General features: G+C 40.2%; 1 protein-coding gene across 9 annotated transcripts in view; it reads left to right on the top strand.

Annotated features, from left to right (window-relative positions):
* LIN7B (lin-7 homolog B, crumbs cell polarity complex component) overlaps positions 1 to 12173 on the top strand; it is a 226843-nt gene that overhangs the window by 51235 nt on the left and 163435 nt on the right. For all 9 annotated transcript variants that reach the window (XR_011922785.1, XM_072426510.1, XM_072426509.1 and 6 more), the window contains one exon: positions 11541 to 11659. Coding sequence is in view for 8 of the 9 variants with exons in the window: in XM_072426510.1 (XP_072282611.1) it covers positions 11541 to 11659 (119 nt within the window). In the remaining variant the exon portion in view is untranslated. The remainder of the gene's footprint in view (positions 1 to 11540; positions 11660 to 12173) is intronic.

Genomic DNA, 12173 nt, shown 5'->3' with positions numbered 1-12173 from the left:
CATCGTGGTGGGCAGATACAAGGGCTTGAATATATTGCTCCAAGGCCTAACTGATTGTCACCATCTGCCCATTAGTCTGCGAGTGATAGTCTGCGAGCTGGATGTTATTCTAGAAGCACAGAATATAACTGGGTATTAGGGCTTTAAAGTAAAAATAACTGTGACTGTTGATCCAGGGAACATCCGATTGCCTCATGGAATCAGGAAGGAATTTTTTTCCCCTGTTGAAGCAAATTATACCAGGGTTTTTATTTCCTTCCTCTGGACCAACTATGTCTTATAGGGTTTTATATCTGGGATATATGTTTTTCCTTGTGGTTGAACTTGATGTACTTATGTCTTTTTTCAACCTAACCTACTATGTAACTGTGTTTTTGGGTACTCTTCTTCTCTATTGTGACTAGACCTAATATTTTCTTCCTTTCATTTCAGATGTTTTCTTTCCTGTTCCCTCCTTTTTCCTGCATCTGAATGTGGGCACATACCTATACCTCCTAATAAAACTCCATTGGCCAAAGCTATCAATTTGGCAAGTACTTTGCACAAACAAATTACTGAAATCACATATCGGATCTTAATGTCCAAATTCGTTAACCCATTGAGGGCTAGATTTAAGATATTACTGAAATTTATAGTAAAAAACTGAAATTGTAGGATGATTAAACTTGAATACATGGATTTCATCACAACACTTCCAATATTCCTGTGGAATATTCACCTAGACTTAGGGGTTACAGGGAGTTTCTGTACAGTCTGTGGGGCTAGTGATCTTCTGTACAGTCTGTGGTGCTACTTGGCAGAGTCGAATGCACCAATTCATACCAAGTCCCAGATGGCCTCTATTTGATTCAGCTCTGGGGAACATACAGTCCAGCCAATTACATCAATGCCTCCATCATCAAGGAACCGCTCTGGCCAGATGATGTTGTGTGTTGTCCTGCTCCAGGAGATAATCAGGCCCCACTGCAATAATGTAAGGTCTGACAATAGGCCTGACAATTTTGTTGGGGTTGCCATGGTTACGCAAACATGCCCCTATCATTGAATGAAGCACTGGAGACATACTCTCGTGGAACAGCACATGCTTTCAGGAGTGCCTTTCTAAAATCCTTCCTGTCAGGCTAATATGGAAGCTGTGATTATGAATCTCTGAACTTTGTTATCCATGTAAAGTTTTTATGTTCATTTTGGTAACATTTTTAATAGCAATTCATTAAAAAAAGTGGACTTCCAGAGGTGGAGCTACATGGAGCGGTCACGTTTTATGCCAGCTCTCTGCTACTGGATAGATTCACACATTACCAGTACCCTTGTGGTAATACCCCACCTTATGGGTCAGTGGGGTCAGCAAGCAGGGAATGGAAGAGTGGAGGAAGAGCCAAGGACGAGTGGCTCTCTCTCTGTGGTGCAGCGAGGCGTCTGCTACTATCTACTGTATTATAATCTGTTCCCCTTTTATTTCCTATCATAGATAAATTAGTTGGAAAACAACATCCCTCCCTGTCTGGCAAACAAATCACAAAACAAAAACCTAAACCTCACAAGAATCTGACTCCCTTCCCCCTCTCTCTCCCCCTCAACCCAAATTCCACAATCTATGGATCATCTGGAGGGAGTGGGTTCAGGGACACAATCTCCCTTCTCTGTGTCTGATCCTACATAGATGGTGTCAGAAGTGTCCAAAATATTACTACCATATTTTTTTTTTTAACACACCTAAAGCTTTATTGAGAAAATTTGTTTAGGAACACAACATATACATCTGAAAAATAAACAAAAACAATATATTACACATAAGATGCAAAGAACAATTCACACTTAACAAAGTTTGTTTATGTCCACCCACTTTATCACTAAAAGCAGATTAACCAGTTATAAGACATAAGCAGACTAACCAGTTATAAGACCTCAAGATATTTAGCATGTTAGATTTTTGTATGAATCAGAGTAGTAGAATAAGTAGTAGAATGCTAAGGGGATAGTTAGTGTAGCACCCTCTTTTCCAATATTTGCAATATAATGTTTCATTTGCAGGTATGTCCACCAGGGGGGGTTAATCCTCCTCAAGCAAACCAGTCAGCTCATTTCTGGTCTTTAGCTTGCCCGCTGTAAGGAAGTCTCCTACCTTAGGTGTTGACTTTGTTTTCCGTTTATATAAGAACATCCACTTCATACCAGCAGGAAACCCTGGATTGCCTTTAAGTGATGTCAGTAACCCTGGACAGGAAGAGGCTACTTTATGAAAAATGTTCAATGTGGGCCAATTTTTACCATATTTTGATAAGAATTTGATGGCCTATAAAGATCTATAGAACCTACTCTCGCAACTATTTCCTCAACACTTAGCACATAGATGAAGTGGAACAAAGGATCAAGTGCTGGACTCTCATATTAAAATTTGTGCCCAGGCTACTTTACTCACTTCAATGGAAACCAAGCTTAGAGGTTCTGGGGAATAGAAGCAGAAGATCTTTTATTAGCATTCCGGAAATAAACAAGGGCTATGATATTTTTCAAATCCTCATGAGGACCCTGATGACGGCATTAAATGTTCCTCCCAATTCCTCACGCTGCATTGAAAGAGCCTATTACACAGGCCGGTACATATTAAACCAATATTCCTGTTCTGTCATCAGCAAATATTTCCATTACGCAGACTAAGAGTCTATCCTGGGAGCTTACAGAAAAGTTCTTTAAAATAAATATGTATCAGGACTATTCAGCAGCAGTGACTCAAAAGAGGAAGTTTCGTCCCTATCTGCAAACATCCGGTGGAGCTGGTAATGTGCTGACACAGATCCCCGCAAGTCTAGGGCATCTGTGGCTCTTTCTGGCTCACCCACATTGCAGTCCCCTGCTGCCAGCTCCAACTCTGCTTCTAGATCCAACTCTCTGCACACTTCCTGCTCCAGGTCATGTGACTCTTGATCAGCTGCTCCCTTGCCTCAGAAAACTAGAGTGTTCCACAGACACACGCCATCTGCTGGCAGGCATGTGAACAACATCTGAGACTGTCTCATCACCAGCACCCCCTCTGCTGGTGGGTTTGGTGTCTGCAGCTGTGATGAGTGTGGGATGTCACCCACACTCATCACATGACATCCCCTTTTTTAAGAAAGTTACCTGGACAAGGAGTTCCTTGTGGTTCTACTCCCAGGTTTCTACTGCTCCAGTTTCTGTGCTCTGTTCCTGATCTATCCATGTACCGACCCCAGCTTGTTTCCTGACGACTCTTGTTTGCTTTCTGCCGAGACCTTTGTCTTGTTTGACTATTTGGATTTCGCTCTGGCATTACCTGTTAGTTAGCAGTAACCTGCCTTGGTGGGCACGGGGGCCGCAAGCTGGCAGTAGCTCGCCGCACAACAACTACACCTCTAGAGGTTCTGGAAAAGACAGAGCTACTGCTTAGACCCTGCGCCCCGTGCACGTCTCCACCCACTGGGTTGGTGACATAGAGGGTCAACCACTTTGCCATGTGGAGCCGTGACATGCACTTTGCATTACTAAACCCAGCCAAACTCAAGGTCCTGAGGCAACGCAAGTCAAAATTATTTGATGATCCGGCTGATGCAGTTGAAAATCTTTAGTTAGTGACTGCGCCCCCAACAGGACAATGATATGTCAGCAGATGACTCATATCCTTTCCTGTAGTGCCTTATGTCTAATCTTTCTGTACAATCATTTTTCTTTTTGCTGCCTATGTTTCAGACTATAAAGAATATAAAAAAAGGGTAAAAGGAAATAAAAAGCGCAAAACTTTAAAATGAAAGACAGATTGAAAGTAAGGCAAACCCCCCAAATGTATAAATAGCAAAAAGATCAGATCTGGTAACTGGGAATAGAGAAAAGGTAGATTTACTAAACACCTTTTTTTTTAGCTCTGTGTACACAAAAGAAATCTTGATATGATTGAGAAACAGTTGGGCAAAACTAAGGTTGACAAAGCACCAGGACCTGATGGAATATATCCACTTGTCCTCGAAGAGCTGAGCTCAGTTAATTCAAAGCCATTATTTTTATTTTTTTGAGACTCTTTAATCACTGGCAGGGTATCAATGAATGGGCGTAAAGTCAATGTGGTTCCTATCTTCAAAAAGGGAGCAAAGGCATTACCAGGTAACTATAGACCAGTTAGTTTAACGTCAATAGTTGCAAAGGTCCTAGAAATAGAGGAGCACATAGAGGCGTTTCTGCCGAGAAATAATGTTATAGGTGAATAGCATGTCTTCAAAAAAGACCAAAGTTGTCAAACAAATTTACTTTTTTATGGGGAATTAGGTAAACAGGTAGACAGTGGAATACTGTAGCAGTTGACATCGTGTACTTGGACTTTGCTGAAGCATTTGACACAGTACCCCACAAAAGAAGCTTCTACTGCATTCATACTGAATGTGCAAGGAATTCATTCCTTGCACATTCAAACTTAAGTTTATTGGCATAGCACTTTTGGTGTAATAAAAGCCCAACTACTGGTGTTTCTCCAATCCAACCATTGGGGTCCTGGTGTCCTGTAGATCAAGGTCATGAAACAAGTACAATTACCTACTTGTATAGTGGGAAAAAAAATCTGTGGGCCCTGCTCAACTGGCATTGCCAATTGTGGGGCGGGGAGCACACAGTGGCGATGTTATGGGGTATTCCTATCAAAAGAAGCTTCTACTGCATTCTACTGCAGCTCTTCATATTTTGATTCTAACTCCATTACCTTTGCCCTATGTTTCTTTTTAATCTGTGAGGCTATCTGGATGAGCCATCCCCGTACCACGGTCTTATGCACCCATAGCATAGCAGGTGATGTCATAGGTTGTTGGTTTAAAGAAAAGTACTCAACCAAAATCCCTTGAAGTTTTTGACCCACCTCAGGGTTCCTGACCAAGGAATCATTAAGTGACCATTTAAACAAGTCAGGCCTCGGGAAAAGGGAAGACAACGTGGCCCAAACTGCGTCATGATCAGACCATGAAACCACCAGGATATCGCAGGATAAAACCAAAGGCAATGCTTTTTGGTGTATTAAAATATGGTCTATATGAGTAAATAATTACTGGGGATGAGAGAAATAAATGTACTCCATTTCTTTAGAGTGTAGTTCCTTCCACATATCTGACATTTCAGATCTAACCAGTTCAAGCAATTTATTTGGTAGTGTAACATCCCCAGATACAACAGAATACATAGATGTTTTTTTCTTATCCATACTTGGTATTAGTGGAACATTGGTATCCCCACACATCACCAGATAGCCTTGTGGGTTTTTACGCAACAAAGTCATCAGCTGTTCAAAAAAATGTAGTTAATAATCATTAGGGGCATATTAGGACACTAATATCACTTTAGCATCATTTAATGTTCCAACCAATATCAAGTACCGGCCATCTTCATCTTCCACCTCTCTGTCCAAATGAAATTACACTGTTTTCCTAAAACAAATGAGTACCCCTCTATGTTTACTGCTGCATTAGCTCTAAAAATAGTAGGATAAGTCGCATGGAAATATTTTGGACAGTAGAGAAGTGTGTCCCTTGTAGACTTATTACACCTGCTTTACGTGTATTAAAGTAACAAAATGCTTGTGACCTTTTAACCAGGGAATTGAGACCTTGTACATTAAGGGAGAGTATTGAAATTACGATTTCTCTATATTTTCTAAACACCTATTCATATGTACACTATTCCTATCACAGATATTTGTACAGTACGATGCCTTCCCAACACTTCCCTACACTGGACACTATGCATAATATTTACTCCCAGGGTATGTAGAGTGGAGACCTACTCTCGCCCCACAAACAAGAGAAGACAGAATCTTTTCTGTCGCCCCAAAAATGTCTTAAGGCATAACCCCTGATTAAGTGGCGGGAGATATCCCTGGCGACATACAAAAATGTGCAGTGGCTTCTACAACAGGGCCAAGGCACAATATTAAACACTGAATACCATCAAGTGAGTCCCCGAATATTTACCAAGCTAATAAAAAGGCTGTTTTTACTCCTAACAAATAAGTACTTAGCATCCCAAATGAGCTAGGATATTAATATTCAAATTTATCAGAACATTATATCTTTTTAAAAGGAGGCATTCATACGTTATAAACCAGAGGATCTTAGGCATTTAAGTGAGTCTGTGGCCTTACACTCCTTAGTCCTCCTTTGCAGATGTATATCAGGTAATCGAGATATTGGAGGATTGGGATTTTCCACAATGCCTGATTTCTCATGTTGATCACAAACATAAAGTCCCATTTCCTGAAAACAATTTCTGGCCTCCTCTAGCGAAGAGATAACTTCTAACTTGCCCCCATATGTGAATAGCAATAAAGGGGAAACCCCATCTATAAGGGATCTGTTGATTCTGTAGAGTCTGGAGAAATGGTTTCATCTCTCTGCGGCGCAATATCGTTGCTGGAGCCAAGTCCATAAAAAGATGGTAATTATGACCTTGAAATGCGAGAGAATCTTTCTTTCTGGCTGCCTTCAATATCACATCTTTACCATAAGGGTAATGTAGTTTAACCACTATATCCCTTGGTGGACCATCAGCTTTTGGTTTTATTAAAGTGTGGTGTGCACGATCCAATTCAAACTTTTCTACCGCTATCTCAGGACATATTTTTTTCATGAAAAAGGGCGATCACTGTTGTATTAAGATCAATTATACTTTCTGGTAAACCACATATACAGAGGTTAGAACGGCAGGCCCTATTCTCAAAGTCCTCAAATTTATGATGTAAAAGCTGTACCTCCTGTTTCAGATACTCAATGACCTCTTCATGCCCCTCTACGACAGAGGTGACATCATCTACTCGCCCCTCTAGTTGTACAGTACGCTGACCCAGCTCTTTTGTAAAATGCTCAGTAACTTTCTTAGTAGTACTTTCCAATGCCGTATGTAAAATTAAATGAATTTTTTCTAAAAGACTATCTGGATCTGAAACTGTTGTTGCACAACTGATGCCGGTGTTGAAAGCAAGCTCCCTGTATACATCTCTGGTTCACTAGAGCACTCACTTCTCTTCTGACACATGTGGGGGGAGGAATCCGCCATCTTGGCTTGCCTGCATGTTGAGGCTGCCTGTGCTATCACACGCTGCTGCCGGCTATTTTTGTGAGTCGGCATCTGCGTTTTCCTGCTGCAAGCCTCCCTCTGCACTGCTCTCACTCAGGGAGCCTCCTGAAGCCTAAACCATTGCCTGATACGCCCGTAGCCTTGTCTGTCCCAGTGTAGAGCGGAGCCAGCTCAAGATACTAACATCCGCCTGGTCTACGCATGTGCCCCTTTCTATCTTTCGATCTTCCTTACCGCTTTAGATGAAACATTGCATGATGCTAATTACTTGTCGATCTTGGCCTCTGTAAAGGCATCCTTGGAATCTTGGAAGAGATACCAGATCTCCTGGCTAGGCAGGATAACAGCTCTGAAGATGACTCCGCTCCCAAGATTTTTGCATTTATTTCTGGCCCCTCCCGGTGGCAGTCCCACTGCATAATATTCTCTCCCTACAGCAAATGTTTTTTTACTTTTTATGGCGGGGTTCCAGACCCAGATTGTCTAAACGTTTACTTTACCTACCTAAAGCCTATGGAGGCCATGCAATGGCAAAAATTGTGTACTATTATAGAACGGCTTAATTAGCTTCCCTGTCTGCCTATTGTGCTAAAGCTAATACACTTTTGTGGGTTAGCTTGGAGCATACCAGGTGTTTCCATAGTATTAGACACCCTGCTCTGGATCCTTCCACAGTTGCGGAAGAATGTATGCAGTCCCCTTATACAACACTTCTTGAGAGTTTGGGTTCATGTGAAGTACTCTGGCAATTTGACGTCGCCCCACACCCCATTGGCGACTATAGTTGGCAACCCATCCTTTTTACCTGGATTTGAAGAGTCGTGCCGATTTACTGGTCAGGGGCCTTTGCAGATTTGATAGTATTTACAGAAATTTGTTTGTTTGCTTCCTTTAGATCTAAATTTGAAATCCCTCCCTCATGTATTTTTACATACCTACAACTGAGACGTTTTGTTTAGTCTTTGCTCAAATACACTGCTAACCCCCTTTCACACACCTCTCTTTAAGGGATGTGTGATAGGGACCCTTTGGGTAAAGGGACAATTTTGTTAATCTATTGCTCCCTATTTTCAGCTGAAGCAAATACCAAGCCCATGTATGTAACCTGGTGGGAAGAAGATATTGGCCGCCCCCTGGATGACTCCCAATGGGAGCAGATATGGGATACAGTGGCACATGGTGTTATAAATGTGGGCTTCTGTGAAGCAAAATATAAAATACTCATCCCTGGTATTTGACACTGGTTAGGTTGGCAAAATTTAAACTGGACATGTCAGAACTGTATTTTCGACAATGCAGTGCGAAGGGCTTCCTCTACCATATTTAGTAGAATTTAATAGTAATAATAATAATAATAATGCCCTCGCATTAGGCAGTTTTGGATTGGCGTTTACCAAATTGTATACACCCTTTTAGGGAGTAGTTTGAAAAAAGACCCCTATGAAGCATTGTTACTACTATACCAGCAGTGCAACATCCTCACCATCAGAGGCTCTGGAGAAAGCCTGGTTACAGCTTCTCAGGGCTTGCGCCACCTCCATGTGCCCTCTAGTGGTCCTGTCTCTCGGACCATGCGTGACAGGCCTTACGACTGATGTCCATATTGGTTTTACCATAGACCCTAACCGGAACACTAATGCTTTATCCAGCCCTACATATTTATTGAACACTCTTTTTTCCTTGTTTCCTCCACAATATTTGATAGATAATACATGAGATGACCTGCTGATTTTCAGACAATGGTGCGAAAAATGGCTAATATCTAGCGAGTTCACTGGATGAAAATGCCTGGGTGATGCCAAGCTTAGAGTAGAACAGTCAGTCTGGTTTGAGCAGACAGAAAGGCAACAGTAACTCAGATAACCACTTTGACAACGTTGCAACATTTTTATAGTAGGTTCAGAATTTGACAACAACTACATGAATGCATGGATCCGTCTTGCCTATTATTAACAGTTTGGGTTGGTAGTGGTGGTATAATGGTGTGTGGGATATTTTCTTGGCATAGTTTTGTCACCAACTGAGCATCATTTACATGCCGCAGCCTACCTTAGTATTGTTGCTGACTATGTCAATTTTTTTATGACTTTTCTGACAGAATTTTTGATTGGGTAGCTGAGAGATCTTCAGTTACTTTGTGATGCTATCATGTTAATATGAACCAAATTCCCAGAGGAATGTTTCCAGCACTTTGTTGTGTATCCATACATTGAATTATGGAACTTCTGAAGGCAAAAGTCCAAACTGGTATTAGCAAGGTGTTTTTATTAGGTTGGCCGGTGAGTGGTATAATATATATGATGAAGACAACTTATACAGTAAACTGAAAATGTCCAAGAAGGCGTTCATGGCAAGTAAAAACAGCAAATACGTGACAGATATGGGCCTTTGTCTAAATAAATACTCATAAAAAAGGCAAAGCTTGCATTTATATAAGTATGTTCTAATACTCATTAGTCATGCAGCATCACATAGAAGGACTAAAACGGTCTTCTTCAGTCGTTACTTTCAGCAACCAAGGTTTGTTTGCCACCCTGGCTGCCTACATAGACTTGAATTGCTATCGCTTTTGTGAAGAAGCAAGTAATGCAAATGTATGAATTTTCTCATAATCACAGAGTTCTGCTGATTTGAGAGTTCTAGCTCTTACTGAGAAGGGGCTGACAGTACTATGTGGGGATCATTGCTTCCCACAGCTAGCAAGAATTTTAATCTGTGGAATACTGGCAGGAAATACATGTCAGATGTTGTTCACCTAGATTGTTACTCCCCTATGTTGGCTGTATCAGCATGAATTCAGGTATTTCATGTTGTATGTGGCACTGTAAATCTTGTCACCTCTCTTGACCTTCTTCTCCACCTCCAGTCCTTTCTCACTGCCCAAGCTACTCAACCAATTACACACCCAGGCACTCACTCCAGTTCTCTACCTAGTCAAATAGCCAGTGTGTCATATTTTTGAGCCAAATAGGAAGAAGAAACTGCAAACACTTGAATAAATGCAGGCTCTTCCACTGCAGCTGACTGCGAAGAACATTACTGTTTCCTGAGATGCTGCCTCTCATTGTGAGTGCAGATTGATGTTGCACTAGTTGCATGACCAGTAGCCAGGAAAGTGAGAATAAATTACACTTCTTTACAAATCTCCTGAAGACTATCTCCTACAGATAATGTGTCTTGCATAGAGTTCTAGTGGCCACCTTGGCAGCGGATGACTGGGGTGGGGCTATATAGGCTATGAAACAGATGTAAGCACAAGTTGCTTATGTGCGTTTATGTCGACCCCTATGCTATTTAATTCTAAAAGTTGGATATGACTTTTTTTTAAAATAGATTTAATATGAATAAATTCAAATTCCAGTTTTCCGGGGCACTGGATTGTGCAAGATGGACGAGACATTTTCCAGATATCCCCCTTAGCGGGATTTTACAAAATTTCAGCAGAGCTTGGCAAACTATTACTTCCTCTGTGTACAAGGAGAAGATCATAAGACTTTTCCACTTTGCTTATATTTCACCACTACGTTCCCATCAGATTGTGATTAAGCTCTTCTTCGCAATGTTTGAAATGTGGAAACCCCGAGGCAAGTAATTGCCCCAAACGTAAGTATTTTTGAAAGGATGGTGGTGATGTATTAACTTCGAAATTTGGTGAACTAATTTGGGAAAGTACACCTTCAAGGCACTAAAATCACTAAAGGTTGCAGCAAACTTCTCCTAATACTTTCAATGGTTGCTAAAAAGACCATTCTACATAATTGGATTCCATCGAACCGGCCATCACTCAAATTATTTCTTAAAAAATGATGGTTTGTATTCCAAATGGAATGGATAGAGGCCTCTTTATCTAAGGAATCTCTGAGGGTTTCTTTGAAGTCTGGGAATCATATAAAGCTACCCTACCAATTGACATACGAAAAAGAATTTTTTGTATTTTTGAAATGACTGCCCGGTACACCTATCGCCTTTTGGGCAACGATCCCCCAAACCCTTGTTGGTATCATATCGTTCCATGGCTAATTTGAGCTAATGAGAGTCTACTACGATACACAGTTTAGTAGATTTAGATTTATGTTTATTGAATCACCACATTCTCTACAAAAAAACTGATTTCTTTTTGTTTCTTATTGGGGGGGGGGGGGGGGGAGAGGATTCCTGTTTACGTTCTGTAACTGTAGTATACTACAGTATATTGTACTATCCTAGGCGCATTGTGTTATTCATCTTGATCCAAATGATTCTCTACTGGTATTTTCTTTATTACCGCTATTTTGTATCCAATTAAATATGTTCTGTTACAACGTTGTTACTATATTTGTTCCTTTAAAAAACTAATTAAAATATTTTTAAAAATCCAAAAAAGTACTTTAAAAAAAGTCCAAAAAAGTACTTAAAAAAAGTATTTTTTAACTCTGATCTCAATGTTTTTACTTACCTGAAATGTACCTCCATTTACTAAGTATTGGGAATTCTAGATGTATCCCGTGCAATTGATCTATTGGAGAGACTTCAACGAAGTGGAGAATTGCCACCTCAGAAACTTCAAGCCTTACAGAGAGTTCTACAGAGCAAGTTCTGTTCTGCAATAAGAGAGGTCAGTTTGTTTAATGCTCACATAATGTTACTAGAAATACAGCTTTTGTACCATGTGCCTGAAGAGCAGAATATAGACTGTAGAGCCAGTGTGACAACTAATAATTTTGTTTTTTTGTATGTATGCAATTGTAGGGAATGGATAATTATTATTTTATTTCTATATTAAAGATTTTACAAATGGCAAACAAAAATTATATTACATATCAGTTTAAAAGGTAAATATTGTCTATCAAAAAATAATAAATACAATCCACCCAGAACATGTGTCCAAATTATAGACCAGGTCTTTAATACACATACTCTTTAAATGTTCAAAATATAAATGTCCAAAATGTAAATGGAAATTTAGCTTGATTTACTTAATTCTGCTCTGCTGATATCAACCATACAATCATGTGGAAGGAATAATGTTGTATTTTTTAAGTTGCACATGAATAGGTATTGTAACAATCTAAGTTATTTTAGTAAATAAATCTCAATTTATCTAAAGTAGTTATATATGCAGACATTTT

The sequence above is a fragment of the Pyxicephalus adspersus genome, chromosome 11 (assembly GCF_032062135.1).
Source record: "Pyxicephalus adspersus chromosome 11, UCB_Pads_2.0, whole genome shotgun sequence".
In the NCBI taxonomy this organism is placed as follows: Eukaryota; Metazoa; Chordata; class Amphibia; order Anura; family Pyxicephalidae; genus Pyxicephalus; species Pyxicephalus adspersus.
The sequence above is the reverse complement of the archived record's forward strand: the minus strand, read 5'-3'. Positions and strand labels throughout refer to the sequence as shown.